The sequence below is a fragment of the Haemorhous mexicanus genome, chromosome 25, assembly GCF_027477595.1.
Source record: "Haemorhous mexicanus isolate bHaeMex1 chromosome 25, bHaeMex1.pri, whole genome shotgun sequence".
In the NCBI taxonomy this organism is placed as follows: domain Eukaryota; kingdom Metazoa; phylum Chordata; class Aves; order Passeriformes; family Fringillidae; genus Haemorhous; species Haemorhous mexicanus.
This window is the reverse complement of record NC_082365.1, coordinates 4,475,100-4,495,345: the sequence shown is the minus strand read 5'-3', so window position 1 is coordinate 4,495,345 and position 20,246 is coordinate 4,475,100. Positions and strand designations below refer to the sequence as shown.

The following is a 20,246-nucleotide window of genomic DNA, read 5'->3' as shown; positions in this document are numbered from 1 at the left end:
GGAGATGAAGAAGATATTGGAGCAGTCTTTAAGGCCAGGGGAGAGACTGCCTTCAGCCTGTCCCCTCACCTTCAACCCTGGTCTTTGCCTTAGGTGGTCTGGGCAAAAACAACTCGCGTTGGCTGTGGGAGCAATTATTGTGAGAAGATTGATGGAATGGAAGGAGGGAACATGCACCACCTGCTTGTCTGCAACTATTATCCCCCGTAAGTCCCAGGCCCCAGTGTCCATCCCCTGCTCTCTTCTGAGCAGGGTGAGGGATCTGCTCCACTGAGTTGTCTGCCTTGGGGTCAGGCTGGTGAGTAAACAGCCCTGATAGGCCATGGCAGGAGACCAAGACCTGTTTTCTACATTAATCCCAAGTTTTGCCTTGGCTGGGATATCCCAGCTGAATCAGCCCTTCTCTGGGATGGGTGTTTCCCCTTTCCTCATGTCTTCTTTATCTTGGCATTTTCTGCTTCCAGGAGCGAGATAAATAAAAATAAGGCCTACTGGGAAGGACCCTCGTGTGAAATGTGTCCCGCAGGCACAGTCTGTGAGAACAACCTGTGTGGTGAGTGAGCAGAGCCACATGTGGCCCTGGAGTGGCTGTTGGGACTGAGACCCCAGGCTGGTCTGAGCTCTGAACCCTCCTGGAGCTGTCAGGAAGCCCCTGAACTGCAGTTCCAGGGCTGGACCATAAGATATCAGGAGCAACTGCTACTCCTAACAGAGGTCAACTGCCTCAAGATGAGGATGATTGGTCAAGGGCCTTGTACCCCATTAGGGAGCGTTTTTCACCCCTTATGGGGCAGGAGGTTGTGAGGGCCATGAGATGTCTCCAGGTTGGGAACCCCAGAGTGGGGGATGGCCCAGAGTGACCTGAGAGGGCTCAGCTCAACCAGTTTCAGCCCCTCATTGGTTTCTGTTGGTCCTGCTCAGTGCAGGGTTCTGTTGAGGTGAGCCAGCCCTAACCCATTGCACTTTTCATCTCTGCATCTCTTTCATCCACCCTTACAGCCCTGCCAAAACTCACAGCCACAGCCAAAACAGAACCCACAGCATCAGAGGCCACCATAACCACAGCCAAGCCACCCCCCACAGCCACACTGCCAAACACAGCCAAGCCCAAACCCCCAGTACTCTCACCCATCACAAGAGTCAAACCAAAACCTGCCACCAGTCTCCCAACAACAACCCCAGCCAGGCTAAAACTCACAACACCAAACCCATCACAACTCTGGCTAAGCAAAAACTCACCACAACTCTGGCTAAGCCAATATCTGCTTCTACAACACCAGCAGGTGCCACAATGGCAAAGACACGACTGAAAACTGCCACAACCACAAAGCCAAAGCACAAAGATCTGATCCCATTGAGGCAATTGGGATCACTCTTTCCTGTGAGCCCAAGTTAGACCCATCTCCAGAGGCTGAGGCAGGCAATGGAGAGCCTCTTAGGTCCTTCACTAAAGAGGATCTTCAAATCTAACTTCATCTTGTCTTCTTTTCCTTCCATATCTGCCCTGGACACAGCAAATCCGGAGACCAACTCAAACCAGACAAGTGTGGATCCGCCCAAAGGAGGAGCCCCCAGGACCTGCTTGGGCTTTTCACTCTTCCTCCTGCCCAGTGCCATCCTGGTGGGCCTTCTGCTCTGAAGGGTCTTCCTCAGCTGTCGCTGCACCCCTCACCAAGGCTTTTGTCAGGGCTGGTTGTTCCAGAGCCCTGGCAGGCTCAGGAGCTCCTTGGACAATTCACACACTCCCTCCTTACGCTGCCTTCTCTGCTGCAGCCCCAGCAAGCCAAGGGCAGCTGGCAGTGCTGGGGGAACTTTGTCCCCTTCCTGAGGAGACCTGAGGGCAGGAGGGTGTTTGCCATAATGCTGGTGACCTTGGATGCTTCTCCTTTTTTCTGGCTTCTGTTCCATTTCCAGGCTGGAAGTGTTGAGCTCTCCCACACACCCACAAACCCATATGGCCGGCAGGCCCTGCCACAGCCTGACCCTGGGACAGCAGAGTGACTTGGGGACAACGAGACATGGTGGTTGGCTTTGGTATTTGTCAGGATGAGTGCACAGCAGAAATGCTCTTTTCCCACCAAATGTTTCTTTCAGTTTGGGACATATTTTATCTCTTTCCTATTTTATCCAAATCGAGTGGCTGTTTTGAGGATTTGTTTCCTCCTGGTTCTGGTGAAGCTCTGGCCAGTACTGCCCAGCTGTTCTCCCCTCTCCTCCTCACACTCTGCAGCCCTTGCCTCCTCCCTCTCTCCTCCTCCCTCTCTCTTGCTCTCTGGCACATATCACGTTCCCCAGTCACTCCAGTGCCACAGGTTAATTTTCATGTGTGCTTGCACCTGTGTGCACACAGAAGAGAAACCTTCAGAGCTGAGAGAGGCCACCAGCTCCTTCATGTAGCTTTTCCCTGCATGGCTTCATTGCATAATTTCAGTGTATTTGAATTTAAATACAGACCCTGCTTGATGTGTAACTTCTGTGTTTGTGGTCAGGGAGAACAAATCCCCATGAGTTGGTAGGATCTGAGCTCCAGAGATACAAGTGATGCTGTCACAGGTCACTGGTGGCTCTGCTGCTCAGCAGCACCAGCTGTGCATCAGGAGCCCAGCTGCCTGCAGGCTGCTCTGAGCTCCCAGCCCAGCCAGCCCAGCCCAGCCAGGAGGTGACCAGCAGATGGCACTGGGAGAGGCACCGCTGAGAACTGGGCAGCTCAACTCGCCCCGCACACCCTGCCCACAGTTCTGAGCTTTATTTCACTGCCAGCCTCAGGTGTAGTTCAGAATCAGATTAAAAATAACCTCGTGCCCAGGTGCAGTGGCTTCTGCACGCTCTGGGAGCAGGCTGAGCTCCTCTGCCCAGCTGCCCTGCGGGGAGAAATCCATCCCTGCCTTGTGGACAGATGATAAAAATCCAGCCCCAGAGGCTGCTCCTCAGCCCTGTGAGGGGAGAGGGCTCGGAGCTGGGACAGCAATTCAGGACCTCGTCTGCTTTTGCATCTGTGTGAAGGACAGTATGGCATTCCCTGAAAGTTCCCTAGAAACACTACCAAGAGCAGAAAACCATTTCTCCTCCCAGCAAGATCAGGGCACCCAGGCAAGCCCTGATTTTTTTGTAGTGCTGGATCCCCCACCCTGCTGAGAGCCATCGAGGCACAGCACTGCTGCTGATTATCAGCCACCAAGAGAATTCCAGGACTGCAGAGTTTTATCACTGGTGTGGGGCTGTGAATCTTGAGAAAACCCTTGAGTTTTGTTTTCCTGGAGGTTTTGACTTGTGGGGACAGGCTGTTGTGCAAGGACCTATTTATAGAGATCCTTGCAGCAGAAAAGTCCAACCCAGAAGGAAATCCGCTTTCCTCTTGCCCTGCTGCCCAGGACAGCAGGGCTGAGCCTGCCCACACAGGCATTTGGGGGCTTGGCTTCATGCTGAATCTGGGGGTTTAGGCAAGGGCAGGGTTTGGTGTGGTGCATGGGGGAGTGCACACAGACATTCAAGGGAGACTTTTGCAGCATTTCCACTCCATTTCTGGGGTTGGCATCAGCTGTGCTGCCTGGGGTGAAATGGTGGCATTTGTGCTGTTTATGAGGCCTGGCTTCTTTATCAACTTCACCTGCTGGGTTCCCTTTATCTCAGGTCCTGTTTCCAGGCCATTGCAACCATCTGCAAAACTAAAAGAGGAGGGCAGTTCTCCTGGGGTAAGGAATCTATTTTGGCCAAGTCTGGAGCACAGCTCCCAGAGGGGAGTGGTGCTCACACCTTCTGCATTGCCAGGGTGGGAAACCCACAATGGCAAAACTGGGATGACCAAGGGGAGGTTTTGATACTTTGGCCAAAGAGCTGCAAGTGAGCCCTGGTCATTTTCCTCATCTTGAGCTCCAGTTTCACAGATCCTTGGAAAGGCTGCAGGAGACTGGGACCTCCCTAGAGAGTCTGGTGTTCCTAGTGACCCGCTGAGGTGGAACTGGGTGGGAATGGGGCTGTTCCTGCAGCTGTTGAGGCATTTGTGGTGACAGACACAATCAGATGAGTCACAGATGGGGTGTCTCACTGTGGCTTCCCTCACCTCAGCTCTCCTTGGCACTCACTGTACTGGTTTGGACAATACCCCACCCAGCTCAGAGGAATTCCCCATCAACACTTGTGTCCCAGCACTTTAAATAATAGAATGGATGAATGAATAAATAGTGTGGAAGACGATAAACTCCTCCAGAGCTCATAAATCCGAGCGAGTAGGGAGAAAAGAGAGAGATCCTGTTACTCCCACAGCAGTGCAGGAGCCTGTTAGACACCGGCCAGCCCCACTGGAGACCCTCGAGATGTGAGTCAGTAGAAGCCCAGGCTTGGTCACTTCTGTGCTGCAGAGTGGGGCCTCTCTGGAGCCAGCAGGCTGGAGCAGAGCCTGTCAGGTGTTGGTGTGTAGCTCCTGTCCCTGTCCCCATGCAGTGGCTGCTGCTTCCTGGGGTGGAGGATGGGCTGTTCCTTGAGTGAGCAGAGGGAAAGCTGCATTCCACACACACTTACCTAATGCCGGCTGGACACGAGTGTCTCAGCTCCAGGGTGGGGCTTGGGCCTTGCACTGCTAATCTTGATGCTTCAGACACTGGCTCCAGAAGAAGCTGTCAGAGCAGGTTGGGAGTTGAGAAATAGCCCTGCACCCCTTTGGCAGCCGCCCTGCACTTGCCAAAGCCATCAGCTCTTACTCACGTTTCCCCATGAGCCACATGCCCTGGTGATGACTCCTCCAGGGCTGTTTGCTCTTCACCACAAGCTCTGTGCATCCCAATTTCCTTTATCCTTGTGGCCATGTTATCTCCTGCAGGGCTCAGCCAAGGTGCTGTAGTGCCAGGGGCTATGGGGAGCTTGGCCCTGCATCTCCACATCACCTCTGGTGAGACCAGCACCTGCACTGGTCTAGTGGAAGGTGTCCTGCTCATGGCAGAGGGATTGGAATGAGATGAGCTCTCAGGTTCTTCTCAACCCAAATCATTCCATGGCTCTGTGATTCTCAGCACTGCCTTGTTCCTTGTAAGCCAGGCCATGGTGAGCTGGCTAGCAGGAGCTGGAGCCTGTGTTGATGTTTTCTAGATGTTTCTCCAGGTCTCCAGAGATCCAACAGCAAATGTGTGGAGGTTGTTTCCATCAAGAGACAGATTTGCCCTAGCAATAAATGGGAATCTCTGGTTTGACCATCTGAATTGAAGACCTGGTAAGATCTTGGCCTCAGACCCCACTTGCAGGATTTGTTGGACAATTGAGGGCATAGCTGACCCCAGAGCTAGTGAAGGACAAAGTAATACACAGAGCTCTGAGATCTGGGGGGCAGTAGCAGAGCTGCTGTGGTGAGAGAGGTGAACCATGTGGCCCAAAACCGGAGGAAACCCGACAAAGCATTGCCTGGGGACTGGGGAGGGGGAGGCAGAGCCGGCGGCGTGTGATTAACTTGGCTCCGCTCTCAGAGCTGCCCACCCGCGGATCCTCTCTAGCAGGCTGCGATCCCAGCGGAGCTCCTGGAGCCGGGCCGGGCGCTTGCACAATCGCAGATGGGGAACCGAGGCTGGAGCAGCCCGGGGGGCTCGGCCAGAGCGGCTCCGGCACGGGGGCTGCGGGACACGGCTGTTGAACCCTCCAGGTGTCTGCGGGAGGGAGCACAGCCTGTCCTCGCAGAGCCATGGTTTGGTTATTCCAGCCAGCCCTGAGGGCAGCCACAGACTCCCAGCTCTCCTGTTTGGGGCCATCTCAGCTCTGTACCCTGTTCTTCCTCTCCTGCTCCCCCCTGTCCTGATGGTTCAGGGAAGAGGCATCAGCCCTCGGCTTGCCCCTGTTGCCAGCAGGCTGGGCAGCCCAGGGGGCTGCTCCTCAGCTGCCAAATGCTGTTCCCCCATCACAGACCCGGGGCTGCCCGAGGTGGGCTCTGGCTCTGTCTGGAGAGTTGCTGTGCTGCAAACTGCTCTCAGTAATTGCATCTCGCTCCTTTGTTTCTAACGCAGCTGCATTCCAGGCACGGGGGAAGACCAGTGTGAAAACAGGGCTTTGTCAATTGCTGCGGGATTGTTGTTACAGATTAGGAGAAACGGAACAGGAGGTAGAAGAGAGGACCTGTAACTGAGGGCTCAGGGGATGGCTGAGGTTTGGAGCAGCAGAGGCTTGGATGAAGAATGCCAATCCAGGGATTGGGATTCAGGAACAGGGTCTGTCCCAGGGAGAGGACCCTGCGTGGTCGTTGGCACTGCTGCCTCTCCATCAAGGCCGATATGTGAGATGGGTGTGTTCTGCATGGCTCCAAAACTCTAATAAATACATTTCCTCCCCAATCTTCAAGCTGTTGGGTGTTCCTTGCTTTTGGGAGGTGCTTTAAATCTGACTGCCAGAGCCGTGGGCTGCTGAGAGCAGAAGCTGCCTGCACGATGCTGAGCTCAGGTCTTCCTCCTGTTCTCCTGGTGCTCTCAGTGCTGGAGCTGAGCTGGTGCCTGAGTGATGAAGAGAAGAAGATCATCTTGGATGAGCATAATAAATATCGCTCCCAGGTGTCTCCTCCTGCCAAGGCTATGATGAAGATGGTGAGTGGCTTTTATTACAGAGGAATATTGGGGTGTTTGTGTGGTCCAAGGCTGGATCTTAATGCAAGGAGGGATCAGGGAGTTCCTTAGGGGAGGCAGAGCAATTCTCATGTAGGGTTACAAGTAGGTGTTAATGGAGGGGTTCCTTAAACTGCCTCTAAAGAGAAGAGTTTCCTTCACCTTTGGAGTTGTCTTTGATCATTTTCTGGAAGTTCCTGAGCATGATGTGAGTCCCCAGATGCTCTTCCATGAGAGTGATGCAGCTCTCACTCACGAGTGCCTGCTGGAGCTCTCTGTGATGGCAGGAAGGGCAGGTGAGACCGTGCCATGAGCAGGTGCCATGATCTGGAGACTTTGGCATGGTCATTGCCAAGAGGTGATGGGGAAATCCTGCTGTGTGGGACATCACACAGTGCTCTTATTTGCCTTTGCAGGTGAAGGTATTTTTATCTATTGGAGGGAATGTCAACTTGTCAGTCAAGGTCTTTCAGTTATTTGGGCTCATCACACTCCTAATCCTCGCCATGACTTGGTGTCTTGGAATTGCAGTATCCCCTATTTTGCTTGGGGAAATCAAGTCAGGTCATCAGTGGGACCTGCAGTAGGACCAAAAACAAGCTTGGTGCTGGTGCTGCTTTTTGTCTTGCTCAGACTCTTGATTTGATTAGAACTTGGCTATGAAATTTTATCTTGCACCACATGTGATTTTTCCTCACTGTTTGCAAGTCACACAGACAAGGACAATTGTTTATCATGGAGAGTTGGAGCCCTTTCCTCTTTGGGTCACAATGTGCTTGGAGGACACCTCCCTGCCTGGCCCAGAAGTTGCCCAAAATGTGTAAAACCTTTGTGGGCTGGTAAGTGGGACCTTAACAATTAGAAGAAGCAAAAAGTTAAACTCGGGGAGAGAAGGCCTGACCAGTGACTGCAGAATCAAAGGGGACAGAGCCAGAACCCTCAGCACCAGGATCCCATTGAACCCACCAGGCTCAGGAAACTCAGAGTATCAGGGCATTGGAGCCAAAGTCTTAGAAAAAGCCTGAGGGAAATGATCTCTCAGGGTCCTCAAGTCAACTCCAAACCTGTGGGGGCTGCTCCTGGCTGAATCTTTGATTGCAGCCCCTGTGCTTTGAGGTGCTCCCTCTGCAGCTTCTGCTCCTGCTTGAACACACAGGACCTGCTCTTGGTCTGGGGCCAAAAGCTTTTTCATTTTGAAGCCCAGCAAATGTTTAGCTCACAGCAGCCCTGACGATTCCTCAGCAGAGGTTTTCCATGAGAACACCGTCCTCACCTCCCTCCTGGGACCTTTGCTTGGGCTGAGTTTGCTCTGGATTCACCTGCTGCCGTGGCACTGTGCCTGGCTGAGGTCACTCTGTGCTTCCTTTTGGGACATGGGGCTTATTGCTTTGGAAATATTTAGTTGAAGGGGGGGAAACTGTAGCCTAAAGCCCCTCTACTAATGAGGCAAATCTGCAGGTGTGAGTCCCGTGTTTATGGAGCCCAGCTCTGTGTCAGAGGGAGAGGGATGTGTGCTCCACAAATTGGGTCTGCAGCCATCTCTGTCAGCATGGCTTGGGGCCATGGTGGGAGCTGAACCAACCCTCTGTGTCCCATCCAGGTGTTTCCTCCCCCAGCGCCTTCAGGCCTGTCCTCATCCCCTCAACACCCCAGTGGTGCCATGCCCTCCTGTCTGGCACCTTTTGGATCCAGCCCTGGCTCTGTCCAGGAAGGCTCCCCCCCAGGACCCTGTTTGCAGAGCCAAGCTGCTCTCGCCATCAAGGATGGTCCAAACAGCTGCAATGCAGGATTCCCCATATGCCTCCCTGCAAGAAAAGCTCTCCTCCTCTTCGTTCTCCTCCTCTTCCTCCTCCTCCTCCTCCTCCTCCTCCTCCTCCTCCTCCTGCACATCCCTGTGGCCAGGGGCTCAGCTGGTGGCAGGGCTGCTGCTGCTCCAGAGGGGGCTCCTGGCTGGCAGCCAGGCGGCCACGTCTGGGTTCCAGGCAAGCAGATGTTTCCAGGAGCCTGTGCTCCCAGGCTTTGTTCAGCTGCCAGGAGAGATGTGTCCCATTCCCCTCCTGTCCCCACCCTGGGTGAGGAGGGATGGCCCCAGACCCCTCTGGCGTGACCCACAGTGGGTTTCCTTCTTTCTTCCATGACTTCATGGTTTCTCCACGCTGAGTTGAGGATGCTCCATGATGGTGTTAGATGAGCTCCAGGAGAGGTTGTGAGAGTCGTGCTGGTGCCCTGACCTTCTCCTGTTTGACCCATTAGCCAAGATTCAGTTTGTGCTGGGACTGACCATGGAGCTGCCCTCTCCTGAGGACTGTGCTGGGTAGGGGTTTGAATTTTCCTCATGCAAGGGAAACTTTGGCCAGACAGTGCAGGGGTCCTTGGTGAGTGCCTTGTTCCTATTGGAAAGCTCAGTGTCCCTCCCTGTGTGCTGACAACAAGCTCCTTTCAGACCTGGGACAAGGAGCTGGAGGCCCTTGCTCAATCCTATGCAGAGAAGTGCATCTGGGATCACAACAAGGAGAGAGGCCGACGGGGAGAAAACCTCTTTGCCATGGCCCCAACCCTGGAACTGGAATTTGCTGTGGAAGACTGGAACGGGGAGGAGAAGTTCTACAACTTTACAACATCCACGTGTGTCCCCGGGCAGATGTGTGGCCACTACACCCAGGTATCAGCTGCTGGGGTGGAGGGGTGGCTGCTCAGCAGAGCTGGGTGCCAGGTTTTCTCAGACAGGGAAATGAAGTCTGAGCTTTTCTTCACAGCCTGGGTAGGAGCAGAGATGGTGGTGGGTCCTGAATGCCAAAGCAACATGGGGATGTGGGATCTGGGGCACGCTCTGCTCTGCTTTGGAGCAGCCTTTGAGGCCAGGGGTCAGGTTGCCTTCACCCAATCCCCTCACCTCCACCCTGGTCTCTGCCTTAGGTGGTCTGGTCAAACACCCATCAGATCGGCTGCGGGGCACATTTTTGTGAGAAGATTGATGGAATCGAAACAGAGAATATGCACCTGCTTGTCTGCAACTATTATCCCCCGTAAGTCCCAGCCCCTGCATGGATTGGTGCATCTCAGTGGGGTTTCTGTGCTGACTTCAGCCCTTATGTCACAGCAGGGTTTGTCCTTGGTCAGAAATAGAAGTTCCAAATAATGCTTCGGTTATCTTGGGTTGTTCCCAGACTAAGGAAGGGTTGTCTGGAGTTCCTGGCCCATGATTGTGGCTGCTGAGTGCTGGTTCAGCTCTGGAACACACCCAGGGAGGGACCTTCTTCCCCGAGAGCTGCTCAAGGCTGAGGTGGCAGTAGCTGAGGGTACAAACTCTTCCCTGCCCTGGGCCTTGTTGTTCCCTGCCTGCAGCAGCCATTCCCTGGGGTGGAGAAGCCCTTTTGCAGCAGCATGAAGGGTTGGATGTAGGAGGAGAGCTGGGTACCCCCTTCCCAGCCCTGGGACCAGCCTTGGCACCACTTGCTTGGAGCAGCTGAGAGCACCAAGAGTGGCCGGTGGCTGCAGACCTTCCTGGGGTCTGGAGCAGAAGTGAGACAGAATTCTGTGTCCCAATATCCATCCCCTGGTCTGTTCTGGGGGGGGTGAGGGATGTGCTCCACGGAGTTGTCTGAGGGCAGCTTTAGCTGCCTTGGGGTCAGGCTGGTGAGTAAACAGCCCTGATAGGCCATGGCAGGAGACCAAGACCTGTTTTCTACATTAATCCCAAGTTTTGCCTTGGCTGGGATATCCCAGCTGAATCAGCCCTTCTCTGGGATGGGTGTTTCCCCTTTCCTCATGTCTTCTTTATCTTGGCATTTTCTGCTTCCAGGGGTAACATGAAAGGCAAAAAGCCCTACATGGAAGGACCCTCATGTGAAATGTGCCCCATGGACACAGTCTGTGTGAACAACCTGTGTGGTGAGTGAGCAGAGCCATGAATGGCCCTGAAGGGGCTGTTGGGACTGAGACCCCAGGCTGGTCTGAGCTCTGAACCCTCCTGGAGCTGTCAGGAAGCCCCTGAACTGCAGTTCCAGGGCTGGACCATGAGACAGGACAACTGCCTCAAGATAAGGAGGGGCTTGTACCCTGTTAGGGAGCATTATTTGCCCCTTGTGGGGCAGAAGGTTGTGAGGGCCATGAGATGTCTCCAGGTTGGGAGCCCCAGAGTGGGGGATGGCCCAGAGTGACCTGAGAGGGGTCAGCTGCTGTTTCAGCCCCTTGTTGGTTTCTTCTGGTCCTGCTCAGTGCAGGGGATCCACTGAGGTGAGCTGAGCCAGCCCTAACCCACGGCACTTTTCATCTCTCACCAGAACTCGTTGTAGAAGAGACCACTCCGGCCTCTGTGACCACAAAGGCAAGGCCATCCACCCCAGCCACAGCCAAACCAGAGCCCACAGCCAAACCAGAGCCCACAGCCACAGCTAAACCAGAGCCCACAGCCAAACCAGAGCCCACAGCCACAGCTAAACCAGAGCCCACAGCCAAACCAGAGCCCACAGCCAAACCAGAGCCCACAGCCACAGCCAAACCAGAGCCCACAGCCAAACCAGAGCCCACAACTAAACCAGAATCCACAGCACCAGTTCACACCACAGCTGAACCAGAACCCACACCAGCAACCACCACAGCCAAACCAGCACCCACAACACCAGTACACACCACAGCAAAACCTGAACCCTCCCCAGTGTCCACCACAGCCAAATCTGAACCCACAAAACCAGTGTCTACCACAGCCAAGCCAAAACCCACAGCCACACTCCCAACCACAGCCAAGCCCAAACCCCCAGCACAGGCATCCTTCAGCACAGCCAAGCCAAAACCTGCCAGCACACTCCCAACAACCCCAGCCAGGCCAAAACCCACAACAGCAGCAGCCACCACAACCATGGCCAAGCCAAAACCCACTGTGCCAGCAGCCACCAGCACTGCAGCCAAGCCAAAGCCCACCACAACGATGGCCAAGCCAACACTCACCACACCAAAACCCACGCTAACAACCACTGCCACTAAGCCAACAACCACCACTGCCACCAAGACAACACCCACCCCCCTGAAACCCACCACAACAAACACCATGGCCAAACCAACACCCACCACAACAAACCCCACCACAACCACCACCACCACCAAACCAACACCCACCACAACAAACCCCACCACAACCACCACCACCAAACCAACACCCACCACAACAAACCCCACCACAACCACCACCACCACCACCACCACCAAACCAACACCCACTACACCAAACCCCTCTACAACCACCACCACCACCAAACCAGCACCCACTACACCAAACCCCTCTACAACCACCACCACAACCACCACCAAACCAACACCCACCACACCAAAATCCACCCCAACTACAGCTAAGCCAAAACTTGCTACAGCCACAGCCAAACCAACACCCACCACCCCAGCATCTACCACCACTACAGCCAAGCCAACACCTGCTGCTACAACAATAGCACCTGCCACAACAGCAAAGACACAACCGAAAACTGCCACAACCACAAAGCCAGAACCAGAAAGACCTGATCCTACTGAGCCAACCGAGATCACTCTTTCCTTTGAGCCCACCTTAGACCCAGACTATAAAGTATCTCCAGAGGCAGACACTGGAGAGCCTCTTAGCTCCTTCACTACAGAGGATCCAGCCTTACTGGAAAGCATGGGCACAGCTTTCAGCCCCAGATCAGTCCCAGAAATAAAGGAAGGTGTCAAAGAGCATGGCAAGGAGAAATCAGCCTTTCCCAGTCCTCCTCCATCCCTCAGCCAAGCTGTTCCAGAGATGAAGTTAGGTTTTAATAGAGCTGAGCTCATAACCCCCTCCAAGTCAGTGGTCCTCAGCCCTGAAGAGCCCACGTTCTTGCGCTTAACATCATCCTCCAAAGACAAAAAAGGGCCGAGCCCCCATTTCCAGACCTCCCTCTCAGGTAAGGCAACCGTGGAGTTTGTCCTGGCATGGACGCTCGGACACTCAGGGATCCCCAAGCAGCATGGAGAGGGCTTGGGAGGAACAGTGTCAGACTGGTCCTTTGGATCCTCCTCTTGTATGTGGCACCAAGCCTTTCCCTCACTCTCTGCTCTAACCCTGAGGGGCTGGTTGGATGTCTCGTCCCTGCAGCATGGTCCCGTTCACAGCCTGCTCCCACTAACGCACAGCTTCCCTGGAGCAGAGCTCTGCTGCCTCATGGAGCCTCGGGGCACGTCATGCCACACCTGCATGAGTGGGAGCTTCTCTTCTGCCAGATCTTCCCCTCTAACTCCACATTTTCCTCTCTTCTTCCAGCAGGTGCCCTGGACACAGAAGAACTGGGGACCAACTCGGACCAGACAAGTGTGGATCCGCCCAAAGGAGGAGCCCCCAGGACCTGCTTGGGCTTTTCACTCTTCCTCCTGCCCAGTGCCATCCTGGTGGGCCTTCTGCTCTGAAGGGTCTTCCTCAGCTGTCGCTGCACCCCTCACCAAGGCTTTTGTCAGGGCTGGTTGTTCCACAGCCCTGGCAGGCTCAGGAGCTCCTTGGACAATTCACACACTCCCTCCTTACGCTGCCTTCTCTGCTGCAGCCCCGGCAAGCCAAGGGCAGCTGGCAGTGCTGGGGGAACTTTGTCCCCTTCCTGAGGAGACCTGAGGGCAGGAGGGTGTTTGCCATAATGCTGGTGACCTTGGATGCTTCTCCTTTTTCCTGGCTTCTGTTCCATTTCCAGGCTGGAAGTGTTGAGCTCTCCCACCCGTCTGCCCATGTGGCTGGCAGGCCCTGCCACAGCCTGACCCTGGGGACAGCAGGGTGACTTGGGGACAACGAGACATGGTGGTTGGCTTTGGTATTTGTAGATGAGACACAGTGGTTGGCTTTGGTGGTTTTTTCCAGCAGAAATGCTCTTTCCCTTCCTGATGTGTCCATCTCAATTTTGGACAAGTTTTACCTCTTTCCCTACTTGTCCAAATCGAGTGGCTGTTTTGAGGATTTCTGTTTCCTCCTGGTTCTGGTGGAGCTCTGGCCAGTACTGCCCAGCTGTTCTCCCCTCTCCTCCTCACTCTCTGCAGCCCTTGCTTTCTCCCAAGCCCCAGATTCATTTTACGCCTGTGCTTGCACCTGTGTGCACACACAGAAGAGAAACCTCCAGAGCTGAGAGAGGCCACCAGATCCTTCATGTAGCTTTTCCCTGCATGGCTCATTCTTTGCATAATTTCAGTGTATTTGAATTTAGATACAGATTCCTCTTGATGTGTAACTTGTGTGTGTGTGTGGTCAAGGAGAACAAGTCCCCACTTGTGTTGGTACAATCTGAGCTCCAGAGGTACAAGTGACATTGTTAGAGGTTATTGGTGGCTCCTGGGCCTGTTGCAGGACCACTGGCATTGTCTGGGCCACTGTGTTTTGTTTTTGTTTGTCTCTCCTCCCTTCACCTGGGCATTCCCAGTCAGGTGTGTGAAATATGTGCCAAGCTTTGCAGACAGGTGGAAGGAAGATAACGGGGAGATGCAGCCCCTTCTCTGGTCACTGCAACCTTTCATTTCCTACAGATGAGGTGGAGGATGACCTGGAGGCCATTCTTCAGATCCTCCACTGCTGCTCTGTCCTGTGCATCCCCAGAGCATGCACTGAATAAATCTTCTTGTGAAAGTCTGTTCACTCTCTCTCTGGGGGATCTGGACACCTGGGAGCTACTTACTATTAAAATGCTCTTAATTATGTGCTTACATAGAACTGCTAAAAGACAATATGACTTCTGTGGGTCCTGAAGGGGTTTTTTGGCTTTCCAAAAGCATCCATGTGCTGCCTTTTGTAAGGGTGTAACTTAATGTTTTTAAACCTTTGTAAAAGCAGCAGGAGGCCATGGGGATCAAGGATGACGTAGGGAATTTTTCTTGAGCATCCAGCTGAGTGTAAAGTAAAAATGTGTCCCCACCAGGAATTCTTGGGCAAGGGAAGCAAGAGAAAAAGAGCTGAGAGCAAAAAAAACAGAAATAAAAACTATGGCTGGAGCACATCTGGTTCCCTGTTTTAGGAAGCCCAGCACAAGACTCTCACACCCTAAACACAATTTAATCTTTGCAGCACAGAAAAAAGTTAAATTCCAAGTGTAGGTCCCCAGATTCTGTTTTTGCAGTGTTTTCACATCAGAACATCCATCTGGGAGCAGCATAAGGGGAAAGGGCATCGAGAGGCAGAATCAGCATGGGAGTGATGCTGGTATCTGACTTTGCCTTTTGCTTTTCCCCATCCTCCTGCCCTTGAGTTCCCCCAGCAGAGCTGTGCTGCAGCTCCTCATTCCCCTTGTCCCGAGCCCCTCTGCAGGAGCCCAGCTGCCTGCAGGCTGCTCTGAGCTCCCAGCCCAGCCCAGCCAGGAGGTGACCAGCAGATGGCACTGGGAGAGGCACCGCTGAGAACTGGGCAGCTCAACTCGCCCCGCACACCCTGCCCGCAGTTCTGAGCTTTATTTCACTGCCAGCCTCAGGTGTAGTTCAGAATCAGATTAAAAATAACCTCGTGCCCAGGTGCAGTGGCTGCTGCATGCTCTGGGAGCAGACTGAGCTCCTCTGCCCAGCTGCCCTGCGGGGAGAAATCCATCCCTGCCTTGTGGACAGATGATAAAAATCCAGCCCCAGAGGCTGCTCCTCAGCCCTGTGAGGGGAGAGGGCTCGGAGCTGGGACAGCAATTCGGGACCTCGTCTGCTTTTGCATCTGTGTGAAGGACAGTGTGGCATTCCCTGAAAGTTCCCTAGAAACACTACCAAGAGCAGAAAACCATTTTTCCTCCCAGCAAGATCAGGGCACCCAGGCAAGCCCTGATTTTTTTGCAGTGCTGGATCCCCCACCCTGCTGAGAGCCATCGAGGCACAGCACTGCTGCTGATTATCAGCCACCAAGAGAATTCCAGGACTGCAGAGTTTTATCACTGGTGTGGGGCTGTGAATCTTGAGAAAACCCTTGAGTTTTGTTTTCCTGGAGGTTTTGACTTGTGGGGACAGGCTGTTGTGCAAGGACCTATTTATAGAGATCCTTGCAGCAGAAAAGTCCAACCCAGAAGGAAATCCGCTTTCCTCTTGCCCTGCTGCCCAGGACAGCAGGGCTGAGCCTGCCCACACAGGCATTTGGGGGCTTGGCTTCGTGCTGAATCTGGGGGTTTAGGCAAGGGCAGGGTTTGGTGTGGTGCATGGGGGAGTGCACACAGACATTCAAGGGAGACTTTTGCAGCATTTCCACTCCATTTCTGGGGTTGGCATAAAGGGGACTCTGACACTGGGGTGACCCTGGCAAAGATTCTGCCAGGTTCTTACAGCCCCATGGCCCTGTGTGCTGGGAGGAGGAGAAGGCATTTCCCATCAGCTGTGCTGCCTGGGGTGAAATGGTGGCATTTGTGGTGTTTGTGAGGCCTGGCTTCTTTATCAACCTCACCTGCTGGGCCCCCTCCATCCCCCTCCATCCCTGGGCCTGTTTCCAGCAGGGACAGGGAGGTGTTTGCTGCTGGTGGAGTGAGAGGAGCTTCATTTGCTTCAGCTCCTGAATCTCCCATGAATGCAGTGGGTCAGAAGGCTTGGGGTGAGCGCCTACACCCTGCTGGGTATTTGCATTTTGGCAGTTCCATCCTGTTTCCAAGTATTCCCTCAGAGTGTTTGGGCTGAAAGTGCTCTCGTTCCACTGTATCTTGAGACGGTCTGGGGAGGACCCACCTTTCTTGATCTTGCTTCCTGGCTGCTTTTTGCTAAAAGGAAGTGCCCATTCCTCCCTGCCATTGTGGTCAGGGATGATGTGGCTGCCCCAGTGCCATGTGCTGTGGGATCCTGGCTGGTGAGTCAGGTGAGTGTCCCACAGATCCATGGGTGTAAGCTCAGCCAGGCTGGTCACCTCCTCCTGGGCAAAGGATCCTTAGTGCCAGGATCCACTGGAGCAATTAAACATTACCTGGGCTGGTTTCTTAGCTCTTGATGGGATTTATTTGGGTTAGTGAACACCCTGTGTTCTCCTCTTGCTGGTATGCACATTATGAACAGGTTTATAGCAAGGACGATCCAGGGCAGAGGGAAGCCCAACCTGCAACCCTTGATCTGACTGAGGGTGAGGAAGCAGGTCGGGCTTTGTGTAAGAGTTGTGCTGAAGATTTGTGTCAGGAAAGCACCTGCTGGCAGAAAACAGACATGACCTCAGCTGCTTGGCCAACTCAGTCTGCCCCACATCCTCATCCTGTGGCTTCCCTTTCACACTCAGGATTTTGGTCAGCCAGGAACAGTGATCACTCCTTAAGAGGTCCCAGTTCACCAGCCAAGCTCACTTCAGGGCAATAAAAAGACTCAGTTTTAAAAAAGTCAAAACAAGTTTATTTTCACAAGGGAATATCTCCAGTAATATTTTATTCATGGCTTCCAGCTCACACAGTTCCACTGTTTGAGATTCTCTGCATTAGTATCAGTGCCATGGAGGGGGACTGAAGGGATTCCATCTGGGACACGTGGGATTAGCTCTTTTCCAGGGCACACCCCTCCAGATGAAGTGGATATGCCACCCTGTTCCCATGCTTGTGCTGCTATTTTGGAACCTTCCAGGCAATCTGCGGGCAGGAGCCCTGCCCTGAGCAAGCAGCTGGAGGATAATAATGCAGCTCAGAGGACCAAGCTGTAGTTTTGCACAGCAAGTCGCCAGGACTGCTGAAAAGCCAGATTTATGGAGAGAGGGCTGCATTCCTTCGCTGCTTGGAGCTGCAGCATCCCCACCCAGCAGCTGCGTCCCAGCCCCGCTGCAGCTACGCCCTGTCCCAGCAGAGGGGCCTGAAATTCTGCTTCATTCTGGGGACTCCCACGGCCCCAGCAGCCAGCTCTGCCTCTCCCTGTGCCTTTGCTCAGGGTGAAATTGGAGGGCTCCAATTTCTCTCAGCTCTCTCCCTCCCACTTCATCTGAGAAGGTGTCCTCTGCTTGCCCTCGCTCCCCGGTGTCTCGGGTCTCACAGTCTCCCTGGCAGTAAGATGGTCGTGATAATGGCCTGAAATGTCCTTCCTGGTGCAGCCCTGATCGTGTTACAGCTCCACTCCTGGTCTTGATCCTACTTACTCTGGAAAACGGCAGAGGGATCGTCCCAGCTGCTCCTAAGAAACAGAAGAATTAACAGCTCCCTGTCCCTTGCCAAGGACCAGAGCTCTGAAGCGTGATGACTTCTCGCATGTCTGTTGTCAGGGGACTGCCTGGGAGAACCCAGAAGGATTAGAACCTTCTGCCTCATGTCTCTTCCTTACCTGTCTCCACTTTAGGACAAGATTTTAGTTGGAATCATTGGTTCACCCTGTGTAAATACCCAAGAGCCCCAAACTTCCCTGATAGGGTTTGCATGTGAGGGAGTTCAGTTGATAAGGGATTATCAGATCAGAAAGAACCACCCTCTAACTCTGTTCCATGGGACAGGCTGGGAACTTGTCCAAAACAAAATGAACTTCCTGAGCAGGGGCCAGGCAGCCAAATCTGATCAGCTCCCAGGGCTCTGAGTCCACAGGCTAAGCCTGCCCCTGGGTCTGGTTCTGAACCCAAACTTCAGAACTGGGCACAACAAAATGAAATCATGAGCTCAGATCTGTCCCATTTATACAAAAGTATCTGCACCCCTCCAGACCTGAGGACAGACCAGAAAAAAAAAATCAACACATTTAAACACTTTACAACTTGAATCCATCTCCTGCAAAAAAAAAAAAAAAAAAGAAAGGATAGAATTGAACACTGGGAGCTGCTGTGCAAACTCATTTCCGTTCTCTGGAATCTTAAAGAGAGGTGGGTTCTCTGGAAGCAGGTGGCTCCATGCTCCAGTGCCTGAGGCATGAAGCAATTCCTGGAAGAATGCAATTCTGGATGCTGTAAGAGAAACACCCACTGAGTTGTTTAACAATGCCATGCTGCTTTTTTGGATCCTCAACAAAAGAAGCGATGCCTCGGGAGCTCCTCCGTGGTTTTGCTGCTCTTTAAGGAAGGCAATAGACTGTATAGTTATCACCTGAAATGGGATCAAATCCCTCCCACCAAACTATACAACCTACTACCTCACCTCCACAGAGCAGAACAGACGGGTCACGGGCACGGATGTGCTCTACTGGCACCACCTGGCCCACACCTGGTGTAGAAGTGGACGAGCAGACCTGAAGACCTGACTGTCTCCTTAGGAAAGACAGTAGATTGTATAGTTAGCTCAGAGGGAGGACCAGACTCCACAACTATTCAATCTACTACCTCAGCCTCAAGGACAGCTTGGGACCGTGGCAGCCTAAGGCACTGAGATGATTCTTTTCCAGGCACTGAGATGATCCTTATCCAGGCACTGAGATGATCCTTATCCAGGCACTGAGATGATTTTCATCCATGCACTGAGATGATCCTTATCCAGGCACTGAGATGATTTTCATCCATGCACTGAGATGATCCTTATCCAGGCACTGAGATGATCCTTATCCAGGCACTGAGATGATTCTTATCCATGCACTGAGATGATTCTTATCCAGGCATTGGCTGCTCCACAGGTCCTGCAAGAAGGAATGCATGAAAAATCAGAATTCTTGATGGTAGGGGAGAGGAGTCATATCCAGCCTTGTCCTGGAGCTCCTTCTCCTTCTTCAAACCTCCTTCAGCCCACTTGGACTATACCTTGTGCTTGGCAGTCCCCCTGGCTGCAGACTTCATGCACCCAAGGGTGCCCAAAAGCAGCAGCCCTGCCCTTGGAACCTGGGGCTACACATGGAGATAGCAGAGCTCCCGGGAAGCTGCAGCAGCGCCAAGCACACCCAGCCAGGCTGACCTCACCTCCTGAACACACAGCCTATCTAGAACAAACCTGCCAGACCAGATAAGAGAATCCATCAATTTAACTGCTGTGCACTCCAGGGAATTGAGCAGATTAGAAATAACTAAGTACAAGGAAGCTTTTAGGCTGCAAATGTAATGGTATCGAGTACATCAAGGCAGATCTTATTTCCTAAACAAATGAGTGCAACATGCAGCCGTGCTGTCCCTCTAATGCTCCAGCCCAGCCAAGCAGTATTAGCATGGAGCTGAGACAGACTGGCTTCCCCCCAAGCCCTTGGCTCACCTTCTGAGGCTTCTTCACTCTCTGTACACCCAAATACAGAGGTGAGGTATTAATCTGGGAGTTTGAAAGAAACGTGTGAGGCTCTTTTGCAAGGAGAAGAAAGAATTCCCCTTGGAGATGGAAGAGGCCCTAACGACGAGGGAGCCACGCCAAGCAGGCTGCATGTGCAGCCCAGCACAGTCCCAAAGGATAACTTCCCATGGGAGCTCAGCAGGAGATGTCCCCAGCCTCCACCAGCATCTGCTGAGCGCTGTGGTGGGAGAGGAGGGGGCTCAGGCAGGAGTCTCCAAAGGGATAAAAGCTGCCTATGCTTTGTGCTTCCACAGCTACCAGGCAACAGGCTAAATAATCCCAAAGCTTTGGTCAACTACTGTAGCTGGAATCCTTGTGAGAGTTTAGGATGGCCTCAGGTGCAAGGGTGTCTCTGCAGCAAGGTTTGGAAGTGCCCTCTCCCAGAGCTCTCCACAGGCTCTCCTCACTGGCATTCAGCACAGTCCAGGTAATTCTCTTAATTTCCTGTGACAAACTGGTCCTTGACAGGGAGTGACCCACTGTGCTGGACCATCTGGCCCAGGCCTCTCCTGGTTCCTGGTGTAAAGGGGCATGAACAAGGTCAAAACCCCAACGTGGC

General features: G+C 53.3%; 2 protein-coding genes across 5 annotated transcripts in view; both read left to right on the top strand.

Moving 5' to 3' along the window:
• C25H6orf89 (chromosome 25 C6orf89 homolog) overlaps nucleotides 1-2,470 on the top strand; it is a 32,571-nt gene extending 30,101 nt beyond the window's left edge. For both annotated transcript variants that reach the window (XR_009489449.1, XR_009489448.1), the window contains 3 exons: nucleotides 94-206; nucleotides 465-553; nucleotides 1,515-2,470. The gene's annotated coding sequence lies outside the window, so the exon portion shown is untranslated. The remainder of the gene's footprint in view (nucleotides 1-93; nucleotides 207-464; nucleotides 554-1,514) is intronic.
• A 3,856-nt stretch (nucleotides 2,471-6,326) lies between these two features.
• Nucleotides 6,327-14,262, top strand: PI16 (peptidase inhibitor 16). 3 transcript variants are annotated; one of them, XM_059867913.1, is made up of 7 exons: nucleotides 6,330-6,554; nucleotides 9,016-9,234; nucleotides 9,489-9,598; nucleotides 10,375-10,463; nucleotides 10,856-10,966; nucleotides 11,051-12,484; nucleotides 12,841-14,262. In XM_059867913.1, exons 1-7 carry the CDS (start codon nucleotides 6,402-6,404, stop codon nucleotides 12,981-12,983), a joined length of 2,259 nt encoding a protein of 752 aa, XP_059723896.1. In that variant the 5' UTR covers nucleotides 6,330-6,401; the 3' UTR covers nucleotides 12,984-14,262. The 3 variants fall into 3 exon arrangements, with proteins under 3 accessions (XP_059723895.1, XP_059723894.1, XP_059723896.1); XM_059867912.1 differs by having other exon boundaries at nucleotides 6,327-6,554; nucleotides 10,856-12,484; nucleotides 12,844-14,262; XM_059867911.1 differs by having other exon boundaries at nucleotides 6,329-6,554; nucleotides 10,856-12,484.
• Nucleotides 14,263-20,246: the final 5,984 nt, after the last annotated feature.